The sequence below is a fragment of the Channa argus genome, chromosome 11, assembly GCF_033026475.1.
Source record: "Channa argus isolate prfri chromosome 11, Channa argus male v1.0, whole genome shotgun sequence".
Taxonomy (NCBI): domain Eukaryota; kingdom Metazoa; phylum Chordata; class Actinopteri; order Anabantiformes; family Channidae; genus Channa; species Channa argus.
The window spans coordinates 21,156,991-21,175,859 of record NC_090207.1 but is presented as its reverse complement, the minus strand read 5'-3'; the positions used below and the strand labels follow the sequence as shown (position 1 = coordinate 21,175,859).

At 37.9% G+C, this 18,869-nt stretch overlaps 3 protein-coding genes across 3 annotated transcripts; 2 read left to right on the top strand and 1 right to left on the bottom strand.

The window, feature by feature from the left end:
- The first annotated feature begins 106 nt into the window (after positions 1 to 106).
- On the top strand, positions 107 to 4,315 carry unc119b (unc-119 lipid binding chaperone B). Its single transcript, XM_067519747.1, has 5 exons — positions 107 to 450; positions 2,195 to 2,308; positions 2,724 to 2,832; positions 2,937 to 3,109; positions 3,221 to 4,315. The coding sequence occupies exons 1-5, from the start codon at positions 216 to 218 to the stop codon at positions 3,331 to 3,333; spliced, it is 744 nt and encodes a 247-aa protein (XP_067375848.1). The 5' UTR covers positions 107 to 215; the 3' UTR covers positions 3,334 to 4,315.
- Positions 4,316 to 6,367: 2,052 nt separating this feature from the next.
- On the top strand, positions 6,368 to 9,486 carry c11h12orf43 (chromosome 11 C12orf43 homolog). Its single transcript, XM_067521005.1, has 6 exons — positions 6,368 to 6,536; positions 6,899 to 6,929; positions 7,166 to 7,264; positions 7,355 to 7,422; positions 7,527 to 7,614; positions 9,005 to 9,486. The coding sequence occupies exons 1-6, from the start codon at positions 6,419 to 6,421 to the stop codon at positions 9,351 to 9,353; spliced, it is 753 nt and encodes a 250-aa protein (XP_067377106.1). The 5' UTR covers positions 6,368 to 6,418; the 3' UTR covers positions 9,354 to 9,486.
- On the bottom strand, positions 9,458 to 14,657 carry hnf1a (HNF1 homeobox a). Its single transcript, XM_067521000.1, has 10 exons — positions 14,157 to 14,657; positions 13,034 to 13,233; positions 12,715 to 12,895; positions 11,835 to 12,037; positions 11,373 to 11,515; positions 11,139 to 11,280; positions 10,875 to 11,051; positions 10,680 to 10,795; positions 10,505 to 10,589; positions 9,458 to 9,965 (listed from the first exon to the last, which is right to left on the bottom strand). The coding sequence occupies exons 1-10, from the start codon at positions 14,453 to 14,455 to the stop codon at positions 9,835 to 9,837; spliced, it is 1,677 nt and encodes a 558-aa protein (XP_067377101.1). The 5' UTR covers positions 14,456 to 14,657; the 3' UTR covers positions 9,458 to 9,834.
- Between the last annotated feature and the right edge of the window lie 4,212 nt (positions 14,658 to 18,869).

Here is an 18,869-nt window from a genome sequence, read left to right as displayed (position 1 = left end):
TGGTTGGGAAGATGAAACGGGAAGCCCTGGTCTGTAAACCGTTCTTACCCCGTCTGTAACTATGACAACCGCCGTCGTTCTCAGCCAATCGAAATCGTACTTTTCTGTGTCCCATACACGTTTTACGCCATCTTGAATTTACACCCGCAGTTTATCAAGTCGATTTGGGCTCAAAAAGCACAATAACTATTTTGATTATTGCTACAGTGTCTATTATGAACGGTTCTCAAAACCAACCGGCCCAGACGATTACCAAGGCACAGAAGGACAAAAGGACCGGCGCGGAGACAAACCACAGGGACCGAAAGACCGGTGGAGGAATGCTGAAGAAGCTAAAGTCGAGGCGCAGTCAAACGGATAAATGGCCTGTGTTCACAGAGGATGAACTCCGGACGCTGGGAAGAGAGATTTCCCCGGACCATGTTCTCGGTCTCCGGGCTGTCACAGAGAGTAAGTTGTTTGATCGTTTGCAACAAAGTCAACATAAACTTAGCCAAAAAGTAAAATGTTTATAATTTATCATATGCTAACTGCTCTGTTTTTAAACTAATTAGTTGACCAATTAATGTTAACGCTAGTTCACGAACTAATTAACACGACAGTTCTTATGTTATTGGGAGTGAGAAATATTAAATTAGTCAGGCAACCCTAGTTTATATTTCTTATTATGTTTAAAATTCAGCATCTTTCTGTTTTGATACCGTAGTTAAAACATATAATTTCCAGGCTCGTTGAAAGGAATTTCGGCCGCCCAGAAAATTATGATCAAATTATGTCCTTGAAGCTACATAGAATTTTTTTTCCTTCCCTGCACATAATGGACGTTTGTTGAAATAGCGTTATAATGTTGATAGAAGTGATTTTAACAATTTGTACTTAATGAAAAATGTTTTTCATCTTTAGATAGTTTATGTCTGCTTAGATTTTTTTTGTGGGCCAACAAGGAGTTTATCTTCTTCCCTTGTCAAAAAATGAGTGGCATTATTTAATTGTAGCAAGTAAATTCAGTGACAGAGCACACACCTTTTGTTCTTCAAGATAACCTCGGAAGTTAGAGGATAACCCCTCTTGTTAGGTTGTAAACAAGCATTTAATGTTTGTTGTTAGCAACTACCTTTTTTAAAAAAAAAAGTAAAAGAAAAAATAGTACAAATGGGGAATTTATTGACTTTTGTGTCATAGAACAAAACGCAACAATTTCTTGTTTTGTCGTAATCATAGACCTTATTTCATGCGATTAAAACCTATTCAAAAAACTCATTTGGGATGAAAGAACCTGAAGTGTGGAAATGCTTTTTTTGCTTATTCCTACACTACTCTGTAGACATGACTCTAAACACTGTTTTAGTACATTGTAAATGAACTCAAAGCAATTGCTGCAAGCAAAAATCTAGTTGGATATTTAATACAACCTTTATCTTTGTCCCCCTACATTGTTATCACCCTCAACCCACTAATGACTGCACTGCTAGAAGCCAGTGAGTCAAACGCCAGGTTCTGTCGTCAGCCACCCAGTCAACCATAGTTGCAGCCAATGTTTAATGCCTCCCATTGTTTTTGTTCTTTAACCAGACCAGACACACAATGACATTACTTCCCCCCTTTTTCTCACTCCGCTGTTGTGAAAAGCCGTGTTGTATTGTTACTCACAACCACTGCATGCTACAGGAACCAGAAAATCGATACTGAAACCTTAGTTGTTTATCAACTGCTACCTAAGTTTCCTGAGTGTGGTTGAGTCTTTGTGCTTCAAAGTATTTTGTGACCTTGAAATGGTAAATGGTCGCTTTATAGTGCTATTATTCAAAATGCTTTATAGTGTTGCTTCTCATTCATGCCTTCCCTCTCTGACACACACAAACACACACAGATGATGCCAGCTGATATACTACAAGGGGCCCATCTGAACCAAAATGGTGTTAGGTGTCTGGCCCATAGACACTTTAACCTGTAGCCTGGAGAGACCATGAGTCGAACCACTGTGTGGTCCGTGGATGACGGCCTTCTCAACTAAGCCACAGCTACTTTAATGAAAATGAAATTACTCTGTTATATAGTGAAGACCAACTTTATGTAAAGCTCGACTAAAGGATCCCCATTTGTGAATGAGTGTTTTTTTGTCATTTGATAGACTTGCCTGCATGTTTGTATTTCTATTAGCACTATTTCACAATGTCTCTATTTCCCATTACAGACTATCTTTGCAAACTTGAAGACAATATATACAACATTGACTTTACACGATTCAAAATCCGAGATCTGGAAACGGGGACTGTGCTATTTGAGATTGCCAAACCTCCTAACAGCGGTAAGAGAATTTTTAACTTTTGATATACTCCAAGCTGAATTTTCCTTAAAGGTTGAACAAACTAAAATAAAATGCAAACACTATGAGGCAAGTGTATGGAATGTTTAAGCAGTCTTTTATTATTTTTGTATTTTACAATTATCACATTCATCTATGTAACTAACACATTTGGATTTTTGATAAGGAAATATTGACATTTTCTCTAACTTGTCAATCTCATTCATTTGACATTACTCTTTCAAACCATGCCATGTCACTGTAATCTGGTGCGTGTTGATTTATGTAATTATTTGTAAAGACACATTTTAACATCATGCTGAGCAATAACTTTCAACAGTTTTAAAAAACATTATCAGGTATGCTGTTAGTCATTGTAATTTCTCCCTGACCTGTCCAAATTTCATTTCTCTTTAAGTTCCGGTGGAGAGTGAAGAGGAGAGTGGAGATGCCGACACAAGTGCTGGACGTTTTGTCAGATACCAGTTTACACCAGCCTTTCTAAAACTGCGCACAGTTGGTGCAACGTAAGTAAATGCAGTGCATCTTTCTGATGTCATACTAATCAACCTTTTGTGTTGTCAGTAAAGTGTAGCCTAAACATTGTCTTCTTTGTATTTCCCAAATACAGTGTGGAGTTTACAGTGGGTGACCGGCCCATTAACAGCTTTCGAATGATTGAGAGACATTACTTCCAGGGCCGCCTTCTTAAGAACTTTGACTTTGACTTTGGCTTTTGCATTCCTAACAGCCGAAACACATGTGAACATATTTATGAGTTTCCACAGCTTCCGGACGACCTCAGTAAGTTTTAAACTGTTTTGATCATTCATTAATGCAAGTCTTTTCAGGTCTGTATTTTACATAATCCATATGTTGATATTTATTTCTTTGTTTGTCCTTGTTCCTTACTAGTTTGCAAAATGGTGGAGCACCCCTATGAGACCAGATCAGACAGTTTCTACTTTGTGGACAACAAACTAATCATGCACAACAAGGCAGATTATGCCTACAATGGTGGTCTGTAATACCTAAAAGGAAGAATACTTGCAGTACTTCAATGGGGAATTATTTTTTGGATTAAAACATCCAAAAGCTTTGTGGGGTGGGGGCACAAACGTATTTTTTCGCATATGGACACTCCTATGACCATGACAACATCTCCCAGAATAGGTGGACCAGTGATTTGTTCCCCAGTACATCATAGAGCTCAGTTTCTGGGACTTGGAGGAATGCTCTGGTAAATATTTTTGTGTTAAATCTGACTGAAACATTTTTTGTTCTTTCTTTCACTTTGTCATCCATGTATCATGTTACAGCTTAAAAATGTTTGCCTTAATTTTCTTGCCGTCTCTGCTGGAAAGGGACACTTTGCGTCACAGTCCTCTCATAGCTTATAGTTTGTGTTAGTTGTAACTTCATTTTCTTAAGTAAATAGATGTCATCAGTTAAGTTTTATTTGAACTATGTTTTGTAAATGACAATTTTGTTTCTTGTATGGAAATGCGAGCATTAATTAGATGTTTTACAGTATTGTATTTCATAGATGATCATGTAGCAAAAATTTACATAGTTTGAATTTTATTCTTCCCTAAATATCTATATTCTACCAGCTATAAGTCATTTAGACGGTTTGTTTGTGATATTTAACATTGGTGTCCATTTATTGGGGAAATCGTTAGGTTGACCAATCTGTTCTTTAGTAGGACAATTTTAAATTTAAAAACCACATGTGCTTGTGTGATTCCAGTTGTAGTATTTATTCTGCTAAAATGGCAAAAACCTTTACATCAGTGGCTAGCAATTTAGTATTAGGTCTCAACACATTTCATTAGGCACTCAACACATCCTTTATTTTGCTTTTACCAACTCCAGTGTGTAATCAATGATATAATCACCCTGGATCATTCTTCCTGGTTTATTTGATATAAAAGCACTGATAATCCCAGCGTGCTGGAAAAGAGTTTGGCCGAAAATGTGGTTACCTATTAAACTGGTTTTTAAAGTGTCTCCTCTGCTGCTTTGTGTTCAGGTTCTCAATTTACGAATGGAATGCCACAGTAGAACACAACTGTACAGTGATGTTGCCTGGTAATTGATATATTTTTTTAAATGAAGTACTAGGTGAAAGATACAAAAGTTGGTGTCCCCTTTTTTTTTTTTTTTTTTTTTTTTTTTTTTTTTTTTTTTTGTATTTAATATTTAAAGAACTAGTGGCTTTGCAAACTCTTTTTTTTTTGCAAACACATTTTGCAATAATTGAGCTGTTTTCCTTGTACACAAGTTTACTGTGTATTCGCTACACCTGTATAATCAACAACTTTTCTACCGGGGGTTGTTATACTGTTAAATTGTTTTACATTCTGGTAACATGCTCAGAATAGCTGATAACTCAGCATAAAAGCTTTGCTTGGTCTGCTGTATGGGGATGTCCACAATTTATTGAACACACCCACAGTTAAAGAGTTTTTACAGTGCTAAAGTTATTTCCTACTTAAAAGTCCACTTTGATGTTAATTTCTTTAAATTTACTGTCCTACAGAAATCCATGGTATTTCTCTTCCTGGAAGACAGACAATAATTTTGAACTTTGTAAATAGCCAGCATTGCTCTAACAATGACCAACACGAAGATGTTATTAAATTTCAGTCTAGATTATTTTTTTCTTTTAAGTTCACAAATTATTTGGGCTTTGTTTTAATGTACCCTGTAACATCTATTCTGTGTGCCTTGTATCTAGGTGTTATTTGTATTCATGTGCTGCATTCACCTTCTAATACTGAACTATGATGTTTTTTTCAACCAGTAAGCAAGAGAAAAACTGTCAAAAACTTACTGTCTGAAACATGATCAAATCTTGCAGTACTACCATATGTAAAACAGGGTGCTCTAAAACCTGTGGTAGAACATTTCAAATACGTGTTTACTCTTACAGTTTTATAGTTGATCAGAACGATCAGTAAAAATCCGTTTTGTAGCCCATTAATACACCTCAACAACCTTGATGTCAGGCACCCATCTTTGGAGAAAGTCTTTGACAATGACTCCACCAAGTCCCTAATTTTGTGTGGAACACGTTCCGCTGTGGTGACCCCTGAAGAGACAAGCCGAAAGCCGTTGATCCTTTTGCTGTAAAGTGCGCCTCAGTTTAAGCCATTAAGACCTGGCTCAGTTTGCGGCCAAAAACGTGTGACTCTTTGTATCCATGGCAACACGATACTTCCTGTTTCGATTAGTTGTTGGTCTTTAACTTTTAATGTGGCATTCTCGGAAATCTATGTCGAAAATTAAATGATAAATGGTATTTAATTTAAATTGATATTTAAGATCGTATTGAGTAAGTCTTTAAGAAATAATAACCACTATAACTCTTCTACACATCTTTAGAAATTATTAAATCATTAAATGTTAAAAGTGTTCCCTAGCGAGAATAGAAATCGGACGTGTTGCACTGTGAGCTTTAACGTGGCCTCGTCATTAGTCTATATGTTTACATTTAGCAACATGCCGAATTAACGGTTCATTTTCGATTTGTACCATTGGACGCACAGATAATTTATTTCCTCGTATCAATGAAGGAAACTTGACAACGTGATGATTCTCAGGCAAGTTCTGAGGTGTAGCCTTCGCTGCCGTAGCCTCCTCAGAAGAAACATACACCGTTATAAAAAATGCTGTAAATTGAACTTCGCTTTATAGCCTATTTGTTGCCATTTAGGAAAGCTAAGCCCACCGAATTATCTTTCGACAGTTCTCTTTTACCATAGCTAAATATTGGAAATTGTCGTAATTACGATATCCGTTTGTCGTAATTATGCGCCCTTTATATGAGTTCTCTATTTTTTTTCCTTTGGTAAATGCAATGCGCCGCCGTAGTTTGGGATTGTTAAGATTAAATTAACTTTTTTAATCACAGTGGGACATACGAATTTTGAGTTCTCTAGTAGACACGAGTTGTGGGTTTCAACGGAGCTAATGTAATCGCTAAGTAATTTAGTAGTTTATTAAAGCCCCTTTGTGAAAAATAAGGCAGTTTCTGCGCTGCTCCCCTCGATGCACAGACCACGTTACCCACAATTCTCAGCTCAAAACACAGGAAGCACATGTCCTATCATGGCGTTTTTCGCTAAAATGATGGTAGAAAATTCAGAGGACTCCAGCAGTAGTGACGATGAAGAGCTTAAAAGATGTCAGGAGGCGGTTTGGGACACACGACCTAACACTAAGGAAGGTGAGAGTTTCCCCCATCATGTTGGTGGCCAAAAGTCAAACGTTGATATTCCAGTGGAGACACGGCACTGGCCATCTGTAAGTAGACTCCTATTAATACTAGTTTGTATTTCAGTTACGGAGGCGGTAGGTAGTTATCGTTACTTAATAAATGTCGGCTAGAGTTATATGACTGTGAGACAATCAAGAGTTTATTAACACGGGTGCACATTTAATAGGGTTTGTTGGCTTTACGCTACTGGTCATAAACACCCATAACATGAAGTTACCCCTGATTCATTAAAAGGCAGTAACGTTATGGCAGCTTTTAATAAAATGCCTTATGTTTCTGTTGTTAATTGCTACTGTGTTTGTTTATTTTAGATGAGGACAGCAATGTGAAACAGTCAAAACGGTAACGTTACGACTTTTAAGATTATTGCATCGCCAGTATGTAGATTATAATATAATGCATTTTGATCTTACATGATTAGTATTTTTGTTATATGTACAGAAACCTTGCGAAGTTGTATAAATCTCAATGTATTTCCATTGCAGCTACATATAATAGATTAGATGGATGGTGAAACGATGTGAGAATTTACCTAAAAATGTATGAAAACACTTTATTATTGTGATGCTATGAAACAGTGTTGTTGTAGCTGACCATGAATATGATGGCAACGAACTTCAGGTCACTCAAGGGTTTCGCACACATGTCGCTAAAAAGTTGGGACATCTTCTTGACAGGTAAATAGTTTGACATTTTTGAAGAAGCAGGTTTTATGTGCCTTGTGACATAAGGATGCAAATATTTTTAGTTATATTTGTTATTGTCAGTTACATAACAGAGACACAGACTGAACCTCCATCCTGTATGGAATCACTAAGATGTTATGAAGATGCAGGTAAAGGTTTTTCTTTCTTTCTTTGCGAGTACACTGCTTCTGTGGTAACTTGGCTTTATAAATGCACTGCTAGTCACTTGTACATCCCCCCCTCCTTCTGTTAGGATTTCGTTTGTTTTCTACATCAGTTCCAGGGGAGACAGCTGAGGATCGTCCAGCCCCTGTGAAGCGCCGGCCTGTGTCCAGCTCAAGGTACTTCGTCATTATATACAGTTGAGAGCAAAACTTTGCATTTTCTTAATTTAAAATGACAAAACGAGTAAAACAAAGAAACTTTTTCTTCAGCATAATATTTATTGCACATTCAGCTAGTAGAAATATACCTTCATCCTTAGAAATAACAAACAAATGTCTTTGTGTGCCCTGTGAGCACTTTGTGTCAACAAGTTTCAACCAAGCTTTAGCTGTCACACATATGGCGTTACATTTGGCTCTAGAATATTCTGGCATATAGAGGGGTTCATGGTTGACTCAATGACTGCAAGGTGCACAGTTCCTGTGGCTGCATAACAAGCCCAAATCATCACTCCTCCAGTGCTGTGCATGACAGTGGGTATGAGGTATTTCAAACACAGTGCTGGGTTTGAAGCCAAAAAACTCCAACTGTCCTTAGGACATTGTTTCATAAGTCTTGTGGTTTGTTCAGATGTAGTTTTGATGTTGTGCTTTTATGTTCTTTTTAGACATAAGAGGCTTTCTCCTGTCCAATTAAATCGTACTTGTTCTGTATTCTAATTGTGTAATCATGGATTTGTGTTATCTTGGTCCAATTAAACCGTACTTGTTCTGTCTTCTAATTGTGTTGTCATGGTCCAATTAAACCTTACTTGTTCTGTCTTCTAATTGTGTTTTCATGGTTTTTAACCTTCAACATGAATGTTGAACAATGATGAAGCTCTTGGGGTTTTTTTTTTGTATTTTCTTGGGGTGAATGTGCTGAGACGTTCAATTGTGAGAATATTGGCAACTGTTTTGATTGCTTTCCACCTCTGAATAATCTGTCTCACTGTAGAATGTTGAACTTTAAATTGTTGGAAAATGTTTTCTAACCATTGCCAGATTAATGTGCATTGTGTTAACACACCTGACTGGTTCAGACCAGCAAAATGCCAAAATGTCTGCTTTTTAGATGTCTACAGACCTGCTGATCATCAGCCTCGGATTAACTGATCATTAGCATGTCTGCAAATGTCTAAAAAAAACAGAAGTTTGGGCTGGAGCCTATTGCAGTCATTGAAGTTCAAACCCAGTTTAACACCCTTATCAAGCAAGTGTTGACAGTTGATTTTACATATTTGTTAATTACCTATAAGGTTTATTACAGAGGATGCAAACCTTTGCACTGATTTCATTATTGAGAATATTTTTTTTATTATAATATTTTATGTCACTTTTTGGCCATCTTTCTATTGTTTCTGTTGATGAAAGAACATTTGCAGGAGCTGAATGTGAATTAAATAATGAAATATTATTTTTTGCCATTTCAAGGTAAGGGGATGTAAACATTTTAGCTCCACTCTATTGTGATGGTGGTTAATTTTTAAACTGTCAGATGTAATTTACAATTTTCTGTCCCTCATAGTGACAGTGACAGTGAGATGGAATCAAGGCTGCGAGAGGCAGCGGTGTCAATCAAAGATCTCTTACCTTCATCTACACAGCCCTCCACAGTCGCCCCTTCCTCAATAGAGCCTCCTTGCTCAGAAAAAATAAAGAAAAAGAATACAGCCGCAGAGGGAGGAGAGAGCAATGTTGTTAAGAAAAAGAAAAAGAGGAAACCGAATCAAGAGGTGGATTCTGCAGGTTCTCCGATTAACACTCAAAGCAACAGTGAGCAAGGGAGCTCAGTGCAGGAACACACACAAGTCCAAATTAACCGGAAAAAGAAAAAGAAGATAAAAGGAAATACAGAGAAAGAAGCATTCAACTGAGTTTCATGTAACTAACCTTTATCATCTATGGGATGGTTGTGTAACTCGATGTGAATGGATGTTGAGTTATTTTCTCTAATACTCGAGGATATTCAAAGAAACCATTTTTCAATAAAAATCTTTTAATACTATTGCTCATGGCTATTGTTGAAATAGTATTTACTTTGTCATGTGAGATACTTGTAAAAGTGTGATAAAAGCTTTAGCGTAAGTTAAAATGAAAAAAAGGCAGGTAATGTGCTTTACAAGTTGAATTTACACTTTATGAATACAAAACATTGTAATAAAAATGTGTTGATTTTTCACTTGATTTTCTGTTGTATCAAGAGTAAATCTTCTTAAAACTTGATCCTTGTTCATATTACAGTGAGTTTCCCTGACTTCAGGTTACCCTGGTAATTTGCACCAGAGGTAGCTGTCTATCTCAAACACCCCCACACTCAAGTCCAGCTGATAGTGAGAAGATGTTGCCAGAAAACATCTACTGTGCAGTAGAGACCATTTGTGTAGGCATATATGAACTGATGTCTGTTGGTGAAGGTGAGAGGAGGTGAGACTGATGACTTTCTGTTGTCTGAGAGACAGAATACAGCTCCAGGCTCTCAGAAGAAGCTGTTGGGCAAACAACCAGATCAGTAGTTTATTTGAACTGTAAAGAAAAATGTACTCGCTAGTGAAATGTCGTCACTTTAATGTGTAACAAGGCAATGTCTATCACCTATACATGAAACAATATAAGATTATAAGACCTGAGAGGATATTAACAAAATTGGATTTACTTAATAGTTTTTCTTAATTTATCATTTGCTTAGCTGTTTTCATGCTAAACAAAGTTAACACATCTAACATTCATTAATAAACAGAGGTGGTAAGTACAGTTTTGTGATACTTGCTCTTTACTGGATTATTTACATTTCAGGCTACTTTCACTTCACTACAATTCAGAGGAAAATTTGGTACTTTTACTCCACTAAAGTTATTTTCCAGCTTACTTTTTCAGATGAAGATTTTTAATACACAATCTATGTGACACTAAAAGGTCACAAACAATTATAGGATAAGATCATTTATAAAGTGTGTGTGATAGTAAACCAAAAAGGTTCTATAGAATGTCAGTGTCAAGGAGTAAACTAGTATTTACAGCTGAGTACCTGCTGCAGGTGTGTGCGGCTGCAGGTGTAGAGAATCTTCCTGTAAAGTTGGCTCTGTCTCTTCCTCAGGATCCACTGCTAGAATCTAAACAAAATTAAACAGGACCAGACATGTTTTCACAAAATAGAGCTATTAAGGCCCTAACAGACAGACAAGCCCATCAATCCCATTTACCTGTCTCACGGCAGCAAGGCTGGTCAGAGTTCCCAGACTGCTGCTGTCTGTGATGACCATGGCTTGAGACACCAAACTGGATGAATGGTACTGTGGTGAATCTGACTTATTGTACACTGAAAAGAGATGCAGATTAATTCATTCTCAATCACCATAGCATGTTTAACCTTTTTTCTTTTTGTTGTTGTAACTTACTGTGACATGGCAGCTGTGCCATGGTTGCCATAAAAGGACTCGTGCCCATGTGATGTGAAATTGGCTGCTGTGGAGAGGTGTGAAGCTGCTGCTGGAATGAGATTGGCTGGAGAGTAGTGAAACCGCCACTGACGTTATTGATGACAGGTACAGTCTGAGGCTGAGTAGAGGCTAAACCTGTGAAGTAACAGGTAAAGACACTGTTCTGTAAATTTCTTTTCATTCTTACGTAGAGAACACACACAGGTGGAGAGCCAGCATTACCGATAAAAAGTGATGACTCCCCTAAACCCATGACGCTGGGCAATGAGGCCATGATGAGGCCCTGTGAGGATGCTGGGGAGGCAGACAGACTGTGCAGGGAGGTCAGAGTGCTTACTGGGGGAAGTGGACCACCACTGGACACCTGGAAACAAAGGATAACATGGCCATGGTGGCAAGTGCATGTAAGTAATATACAGTTTAAACTAGTTTAAGAACCATGACACATGATCTCACCAGCTTGGGGTTATGGGTCTCAAGGAGTGTGTGACTGGGCTCCAGTTGGACAGGACTGACCACAAGACGCCCCACTCTCTCTCCTCCACTATCTCTGGCTGAGCTCATGGTGTCACATTGGATTAGCTGGCTGTATTTCACACCTGGAAAACAACACAAAGCACTTACAAAGTTAATTTCTACAGATAACAAGCTACTTTGTTTGAATGCTTCAAATGGCAGAATGGAATAACTGAAAGGTCTGTCACTACCAGAACCAGTGCAATCATGTCTGCAGGATTGTGCTCAGTATTGTTTTACATACTTAAAAAAGACAAGAAAGTCTAATGATCAAGCAGAGATACGTCTCAACAGAGCACTCACTCGCTCACTCCTTGTGGGAACAATTTTGATCTGACTCTTAAATTTCACTTTGTTCTTTGTAACCTTTTCACGCTTGCCTGCACACTGTTAGTGTATTACCATGCTCAGGACTTGGTGGAAGGTTGGTGTTGGAGGATGAGGCAGATTGATTGGAGAAAGGCGTGTCGAGGGCAAGTTTGTGACGGAAGGCTTCCTCTTTACGGCGGTTGGCAAACCAATTGTACACCCTCACTTCAGTAACTAGGTTGGATCCCAGTCCAGCAAGCTGAGAGGGGGACACTCCCCTCTGGAGACACTCGGCCCTGAGAGAGGAAGAACTTGCTCATTCAAGGCTTTACATTTTAAAGACCTATATTGTCTCCTTGAGACTGTGACTCATCAGATTCAGAGTAAGCGATCACTAGCAGTACACACTAAACAAAACGTGTATTTGACCAGTTACTAACACACTCATAATTGAGTCCTGATGATGGTGTTACATGAATATTCATCTGACCAAGTCATTAGATGTTATCTAGGAGTGTCACTATTTATAACAAGTTTAATTTCAATTCATCCAATAAGTTGTTTACATATTTTAATCAGAACCAAAATGTTGAACTAGAGGACAGACGTTGCCATTCGTACACCAACATCTTCAGTGTATCCATTAAGTATGGCTAATTTTCAAAAACATTTTTTTCTAAATCACCATCTCATTAGATTGAATTTTGGCATGTGTCATTTGCAACAGTTTTTATTTTTTCAAAATTTTGATTAATATATGTGGCAGGGTGGAAAAGGTCATGTCACATATATTTACGCACCAATCAGAGCTAAGCAACATTTGAATCAAAATGTAAGGTCTGTTAAACCTTACCTACATGACTGTGATGAGCTTTGATTCCTGATCATTTTCATAAATTTTAAATATAACAGACAAATCAGTAAGATACCAAGTTTTCAGGGCTTTTGTCTTTGGACAGTCACCATGTCTTACCTGTTACACTCCTCCACCAACCCCTCTCTCTCCTCCTTGCTGGGGTTCTTCTGTCTTTCATAGGCATGGAAAAGGATTTGCAGGGATGCTGGACCCCATTTGAATCTGTTCCTGCGTCCTTTCTTGATGTCCTCTCTTTGCTCCTCCACAGATGCGAGCCCATGTTTGGCATTGGTAAATTCTGCAAGGAAATGGTAAGTTTTTCTTTATTGTTTCTGTACAAACTTTTCTTTCTCAGGTTTCTGGACAACTGATATTTGATTAACGTTTGAAATCATAATTCATTTTCTTTTCACCCCCACAGCTGTTTTATACTTACGCTGGCTGATCTCGCACTGCTTCTTGACATACCAGGTGTACAGAGCAGCTCTCTTTTGGTTCTTCATGGGCGTGCCTTTGTTGAGGTGCTGGGAGAGGTGGGACTGGTTGAGTCCCGTTGACTCCACCACCTCTCTCTGAGGGAGGTTGTGCTGCTGCATGTAGCTCTTCACCATTTTTGCAACATGCCAGGGGTCTTTCCTAGCAGAGAAAGATACTCATTTTGTTTGAACTTTCCCTCTACATACGATTAGGTATTTTTATGTATTTTACTGAAGAACCACTGTTTTCTTCTCCCCATTTCTAATATGTAGAACCCTTCTAGAAACAGGCACAGTTTGTCACAACAGTGGAAATAAAGCATACTTAGTGAGAAGTACAAAGAGGCTTATTGACAGAGAGAGATAAGGGAAAGCACACAGGGGCAAAGTCCAGCCCTTTCAGATCACTGGAGGGGAAATGTTATAAAAGGTTTATGAAGCCTAATTTAATGTAACTGTTAAGTCAGAAGCAGTAAAAAACGCATAAACTTATTTTGTTTTGGACTCACATTGGATTTTCTTTTGTAAAATACTCAATCTCAACAAGTTCCAGTAAATACAGTGTGTATTCCAGATGTTACAAATTGGGTTGAAAACTTGAATCAGTCATGCGTTGTGTAAACATAGGCTCACATGACCTGCCCTGCTCCATTAATCTTCACCTATGCATGTAGCTCATTTATTAAGAAATGGCCAGAGAATAATGATGGTGTGGGTAATTAGTAACTAGCAAAGGAGGAACCCTCTTTAAATTCCCTTCAGAAGCCAGATTGCAGAGAGACAGACAGACAGAGAAGCATGAGAAGGAGGAAGGAATTGGTAACCAGCCTTAAAGAAGACAAATGTAATAGAGGAGTTTACAGGTAAACTGTTGTTTCAACTCTCAGTTGCTTAGTTTTGATGTTGCAGGATACAAAAGAGGATATCATCAAAGCATATCCATTAAGGATATCATCAAGGCATTTTCAAGGGGTTCACATGGTTCTTATTTGGAAAAGCAGACAGTTTTCTGTGTGAGCAGTTAATGTGAGATTAGGTGATTTTTGTGTTGTAATGAAGGTTCCAGCGCTGGGATCTACTTACTGCAGTAGCTGGTCGACCTCAGCCCTCAGCTTGGCTGCTTCCTCTGGGGCAAGCTTCTCCAGGTCACGGAATATAGGGGGTGGGAAATCCATTTCTCCTTCCTCGGAGCTCTCTCCATCCACCCTCTCTCCCCTTTCTGCACCAGCACTTGCCCTGTCCCGCTCCAATTCCCCCATGGCTTGGACCAAAATCTCCCTGGACAGTCCAGATCCCAGCAGGGCCCAGATCAGCTGCTCCTGAAGGGCTGTCAGACGGCTTGGCATTGCTTTACCTGCCCCAGTCCTCTCCTCTCCTTCCATTAGTCTGATGCCTTACCTCGCTACTGCCTCGCAAACAAACACTCCTATCATGTGCACTACCACTCAATGACACCCAGTCAGCCAGCGCTGGGCCTCATTACATATGTAGTACTTCTTTAACTTAAATGAACCTATAGTTTCATTTTCCTCTGTGTTGAATTTCTTCCTGAAGTGTCCGGAGCTGCCTGGTTTTAGCTCTCCACCTGCTGTTTTGCTTTCAAAGGTCAATTTTCTTTTTTTTAACCTTCCTCCTATTCACCCCCTCCTCCTTACGTGCGCCCTGTGAACTTTGTCCATGCTCCCTCAGTGACCAAAGTGCAATTTGAAAACAATAAATAAAAGTAAGGGGGCTTTGCTGTTGCAAGATACAGATGCAATAGCTCACAACTTGAAGCATACAGAAATGTAAAGAAAGAGACAGTGTCAATACTTAGGTTTCACAGTGAATAATGAGTTTGGAGAAGCACAGAAATTGTGTTTTTACCCTTTTGTTTTCATTACTTAAATGCTGTACTTTGAACTTTAATGTTGATGTATGTAGGTAAAAAAAAAAGTAAATAGTCATTTTAGACCAAGACCAACAAAAATCATCTTTCGATTAAGTGAGCAGAAACATGGCATGACCTGCCCTGTATGCCACTAGAGAGCGGTGTTGTCTCATTTATAAATCATTGCATCCCAGTTTCAGGATGTTTTCAGAGACTTAATGTTAGGGGCTGTTGGGTATGCACAGTGTAATGTATGGCATGAGTTGTATCATTTAGTAAGAGGACAATTTTAAAATATTAGTGTCCTTCTTTAAATTAGTTGTGCCTTTATAACTATTTGATTTGACTCATTTGTTTCCATGTGTGTAATAATGTGTGTAATAATGTCATGGTGATCTGTTTTTATATATATATATATATATATATATATATATATATATATATATATATATATATACACACATACATATACACACATACATATACATACATATACATATATAACATATATGTAACCTTTCTTATTTTTGATGTTTCGTAGACAAATATTGGTTCTTGCACAATTATTGAAATAAATACATCTAAGATGTTGCGGGGAAATACTCAGTCGACCTGCTCATAACTTTAATAAGGGCTCAAAAGTCTAAATCAGTAATGTTTCTGCAAAATAAATGCTGAGTAAATACAATAATTATGAAGTACCATTAAGTGGATGCACTGTAACTAACTCAAGGTTGAACTGGCAGTCATTTGGAAGATGCTTTATCCAAAGTGGCTTACATTACAACTTCATGCAGTTGCAATATGCAATTTAACTGTAGTTACTGTATTTAAATAATTTTAAATAAATTTTCAAAGTGTTTTTGAAGTTTGACCAGCTCCCACAGGTGGTGCTGAATTCAACATGCAGCATTTTCTACTGTAATGTTTTACCAAGACTTTCAGATTTTGTGTCCACATTCAAGATTTTGCTGTTTTTGGTCTACCTTTTTGTGGATAAAAGCACATTGGCAGGAATGATAAGTTGGAAGTGCACAGGAAAAGAAAGAGGGCAAACAGAATGTGAGAAACCCTTTGAGAATTAATGTAGCCCTTTATCTTTTCTCGCTCTCTCTTTCTGTGTAAAATGCTCACTTTCTCTACCTGGATCACCTTATACCATTCTCAGGTTCAGCCTATCAGCACCTTTTTATGTGGAGCTCGTGTTACCCCACCCCACCCTTGGGAAGATGGCATTATACTGTATTTGGAAGGGTAACAGAGCTCCCTCTATCTCACTGAGACATGCCACTGACCTGTAATTAAGTCCCATTGTACTATTCAGAGGAAACTCCTCACCAAAACGGACAGAGGGCAGTGTGTGTGGTTTTCCAGCAGCTCAGATACCGCTGTGACTAATGCGCCACCACACAAGTTGGGTTTATCAAAAAAGACCACATGCAGCAACATTAGAGCTTGCATTTTCTCTCTCCAGAGAACTCAAAGCTATGTTGATTGGTAATGAGATACAATCCACACTGTCCATCTCTCATTAGTGAGCCATTGCTGGCTGTCTCGGTCTGTGTTCTCACCGCTAGCTCTCTCTCCTCGTGTGCCCACAAACCCCCCTCACCACCTCCATTCCCAGTCCTGCCATTCAACCCCATTGATCATGCATGCAGAAATTTAACACAACCCTTAATTCTTGTCCAAATAGCCCCTGTCCCACTTCCAGACCTTCATCTGCTCATCTGCAGAGGATATTGTAGGCCTGTGTGCAGGCAGGACATTGGCTACAGCATTCATTGAGGATAAATTGTGTTAGAGAGGACAATCACAAATCTAAGTCTGTGCCCAAACTGCGTAGCCTATACACTCAGAGCTTGCATTGTTGCTCTGATGTATAAATGCCTTGTGGAGACATAATAATCTCTATAATTTAGCTCACTTTTATGGGTGTCAGTACTCGCATACACTTTAAAAACTCCTTATTTCCAAACTTCACATTGCACCAAACTCTAAGCGTCAAGTAGGATTTCACCCGCTTTATACACCATGTTAAGTCAAAGCTGTCATTGTCTTTGTAGGAATTGCTCAGGCTATTGATTGGTCTTAACATTGGTCACCAGGTCACATGTTGAGTCAGTGTTGAGAAGATTAGCTGAAGCTGGCTTTGGTACTAATTAAAAACTTAAACCCCAGCACTGAATGAACACAGAGCACACAAACGCCCCGGTAAACCACACTGCAAGTGCCTGTTTGCTGCATGAAAGGTGCATTAAGACAGACAAACTCTTTGCCACAATAAAAAGAAGCCCGTTGATGAATCACAAAAGTGAATAATGCTAGTTGATTATTCCAGCTCATTCATAATGGAGGATAGTAAATGTAACAAAATAATCATTCAAGCAACTCAGACACATTATTATATATGCATTTTTCAAAAAAATAATATGCCTTTAGAGAACTAGTGGCTTCGTGTTGACTGAGTCTTATTTAAACATTGTACTGGAAGATAGAATCGATAATTAATTTCATAACCGGCTGTTGGCTAATAGTTGTGAAACTGGTTCACTCTGTTGCTTGACGTTTGCACAGTAAGGACAACACAGCATTTACAGAGTAGCCTACATCATTCTCTGTTATAAGCAAAAGTTAAGTCTGTTTTTTCCTAGATAAATTAAATAGAACATACAGTTGTGACAATGTGCTAAAAGCTAAAATTTTGTATAAACTGGTAAAATGGTTCAACATCTAATATGTTGTTTATGTTGTATTATGAATAAAATATGGGTTTATGAGATTTTTAAATCATTGCATTCTGTTTTTATTTACCTTTTACACATTGTACCAACTTTTTTTGAATTAGGGTTGTAATATGAAATGTCAAAATTACAAATTGCATTTTAATGTTTGTCCAAAAATTTCCATCCTGTGCAAGACTTTTACAGTAATGTTTTATAATAGTTGTGGTATGGGGATAAACATTTGTGGACATTATTACAGATTAGTTTTTGTAAATTGTTAACACTTTAAACTTCAATAGATATCGCATCAAGTTAGTCAAAACTAGCCCCAATGTTACAGGAAGTCTGGAAACTCAGCTTTCATAACAAAGGCTTACATTTCACACTTAAGAAAGCAACATGGTTGTAGTTGAAAACTTTAGGGTAGAGAGAAGAACCTTTAAATGACCTATTTTTTTTATTTCTACATTGTTTTGCACGTATTATATTTAATGAATCTTCCAGTTCACTCTGGTAAAACCTTGGTTTATTTAAAGATTTTTTTCATGTTTTATAAACAATATTGTAATTATTATAAATAACATATTTGCAATACAACACTTGTAAAATATACATTACAAATAAAATCATTAAAATAGAAAGTTAAGCTACATTGAGTAACTTTTTTTGGTTTTATGGAAAGAGGCTGTTGGTGCCTTCTGTGCCCGGCACTCAATGAGGAGCCTGGCAGCCATACAGAGATATTCACTTCTACGCATTTTTGAGCAGTCACAGGACTTCAGTTACTTTACTTTATTTGTTTATTTGAACTGGGACAATTCACATTAATCAACATTTCTGTAAATACGCCAATTCCAGCCGTTTAGCTAATTTGTAACTGCAGTTCCTGGGCAGGGTTATACATGCCAAGTAAAACACAATAATGACACATAATAAAATAAAATGTAACAAAACACAAATTAACAAACACTTAACAGAATTAGTACAAACAGCGCAGTAAAAGCAATACCAGACAAATTAAATACAAATTCTGCAATTACGCAAGCATATACAGGATAAGAGTTAAGATAAAACATGTACCTGTACATAACAATACATTTTTTGTTTGTCCTTTCGGCTCATACCGTGAGTTCAGGGTCACCACAGTGGATCATTGTCCACATGTTGATTTTGGCAAAGTTTTTACACCGGATGCCCTTC

What these genes read in the sequence shown, in the direction of transcription:
- hnf1a (XM_067521000.1), bottom strand. Translation starts at nt 14,455, where the DNA reads ATGGAAGGAGAGGAGAGGACTGGGGCAGGTAAAGCAATGCCAAGCCGT. An exon ending in GAGGTCGACCAGCTACTGCA is followed by an intron (nt 13,234 to 14,156) that starts GTAAGTAGATCC and finishes TTTCTCTGCTAG; the next exon opens with GAAAGACCCCTGGCATGTTG. An exon ending in TTGGTGGAGGAGTGTAACAG is followed by an intron (nt 12,038 to 12,714) that starts GTAAGACATGGT and finishes TTCCTCTCTCAG; the next exon opens with GGCCGAGTGTCTCCAGAGGG.
- unc119b (XM_067519747.1), top strand. Translation starts at nt 216, where the DNA reads ATGAACGGTTCTCAAAACCAACCGGCCCAGACGATTACCAAGGCACAG. An exon ending in TCTCCGGGCTGTCACAGAGA is followed by an intron (nt 451 to 2,194) that starts GTAAGTTGTTTG and finishes TTCCCATTACAG; the next exon opens with ACTATCTTTGCAAACTTGAA. An exon ending in ACAGCTTCCGGACGACCTCA is followed by an intron (nt 3,110 to 3,220) that starts GTAAGTTTTAAA and finishes GTTCCTTACTAG; the next exon opens with TTTGCAAAATGGTGGAGCAC.
- c11h12orf43 (XM_067521005.1), top strand. Translation starts at nt 6,419, where the DNA reads ATGGCGTTTTTCGCTAAAATGATGGTAGAAAATTCAGAGGACTCCAGC. An exon ending in ACGACCTAACACTAAGGAAG is followed by an intron (nt 6,537 to 6,898) that starts GTGAGAGTTTCC and finishes TGTTTATTTTAG; the next exon opens with ATGAGGACAGCAATGTGAAA. An exon ending in TTGGGACATCTTCTTGACAG is followed by an intron (nt 7,265 to 7,354) that starts GTAAATAGTTTG and finishes TGTTATTGTCAG; the next exon opens with TTACATAACAGAGACACAGA.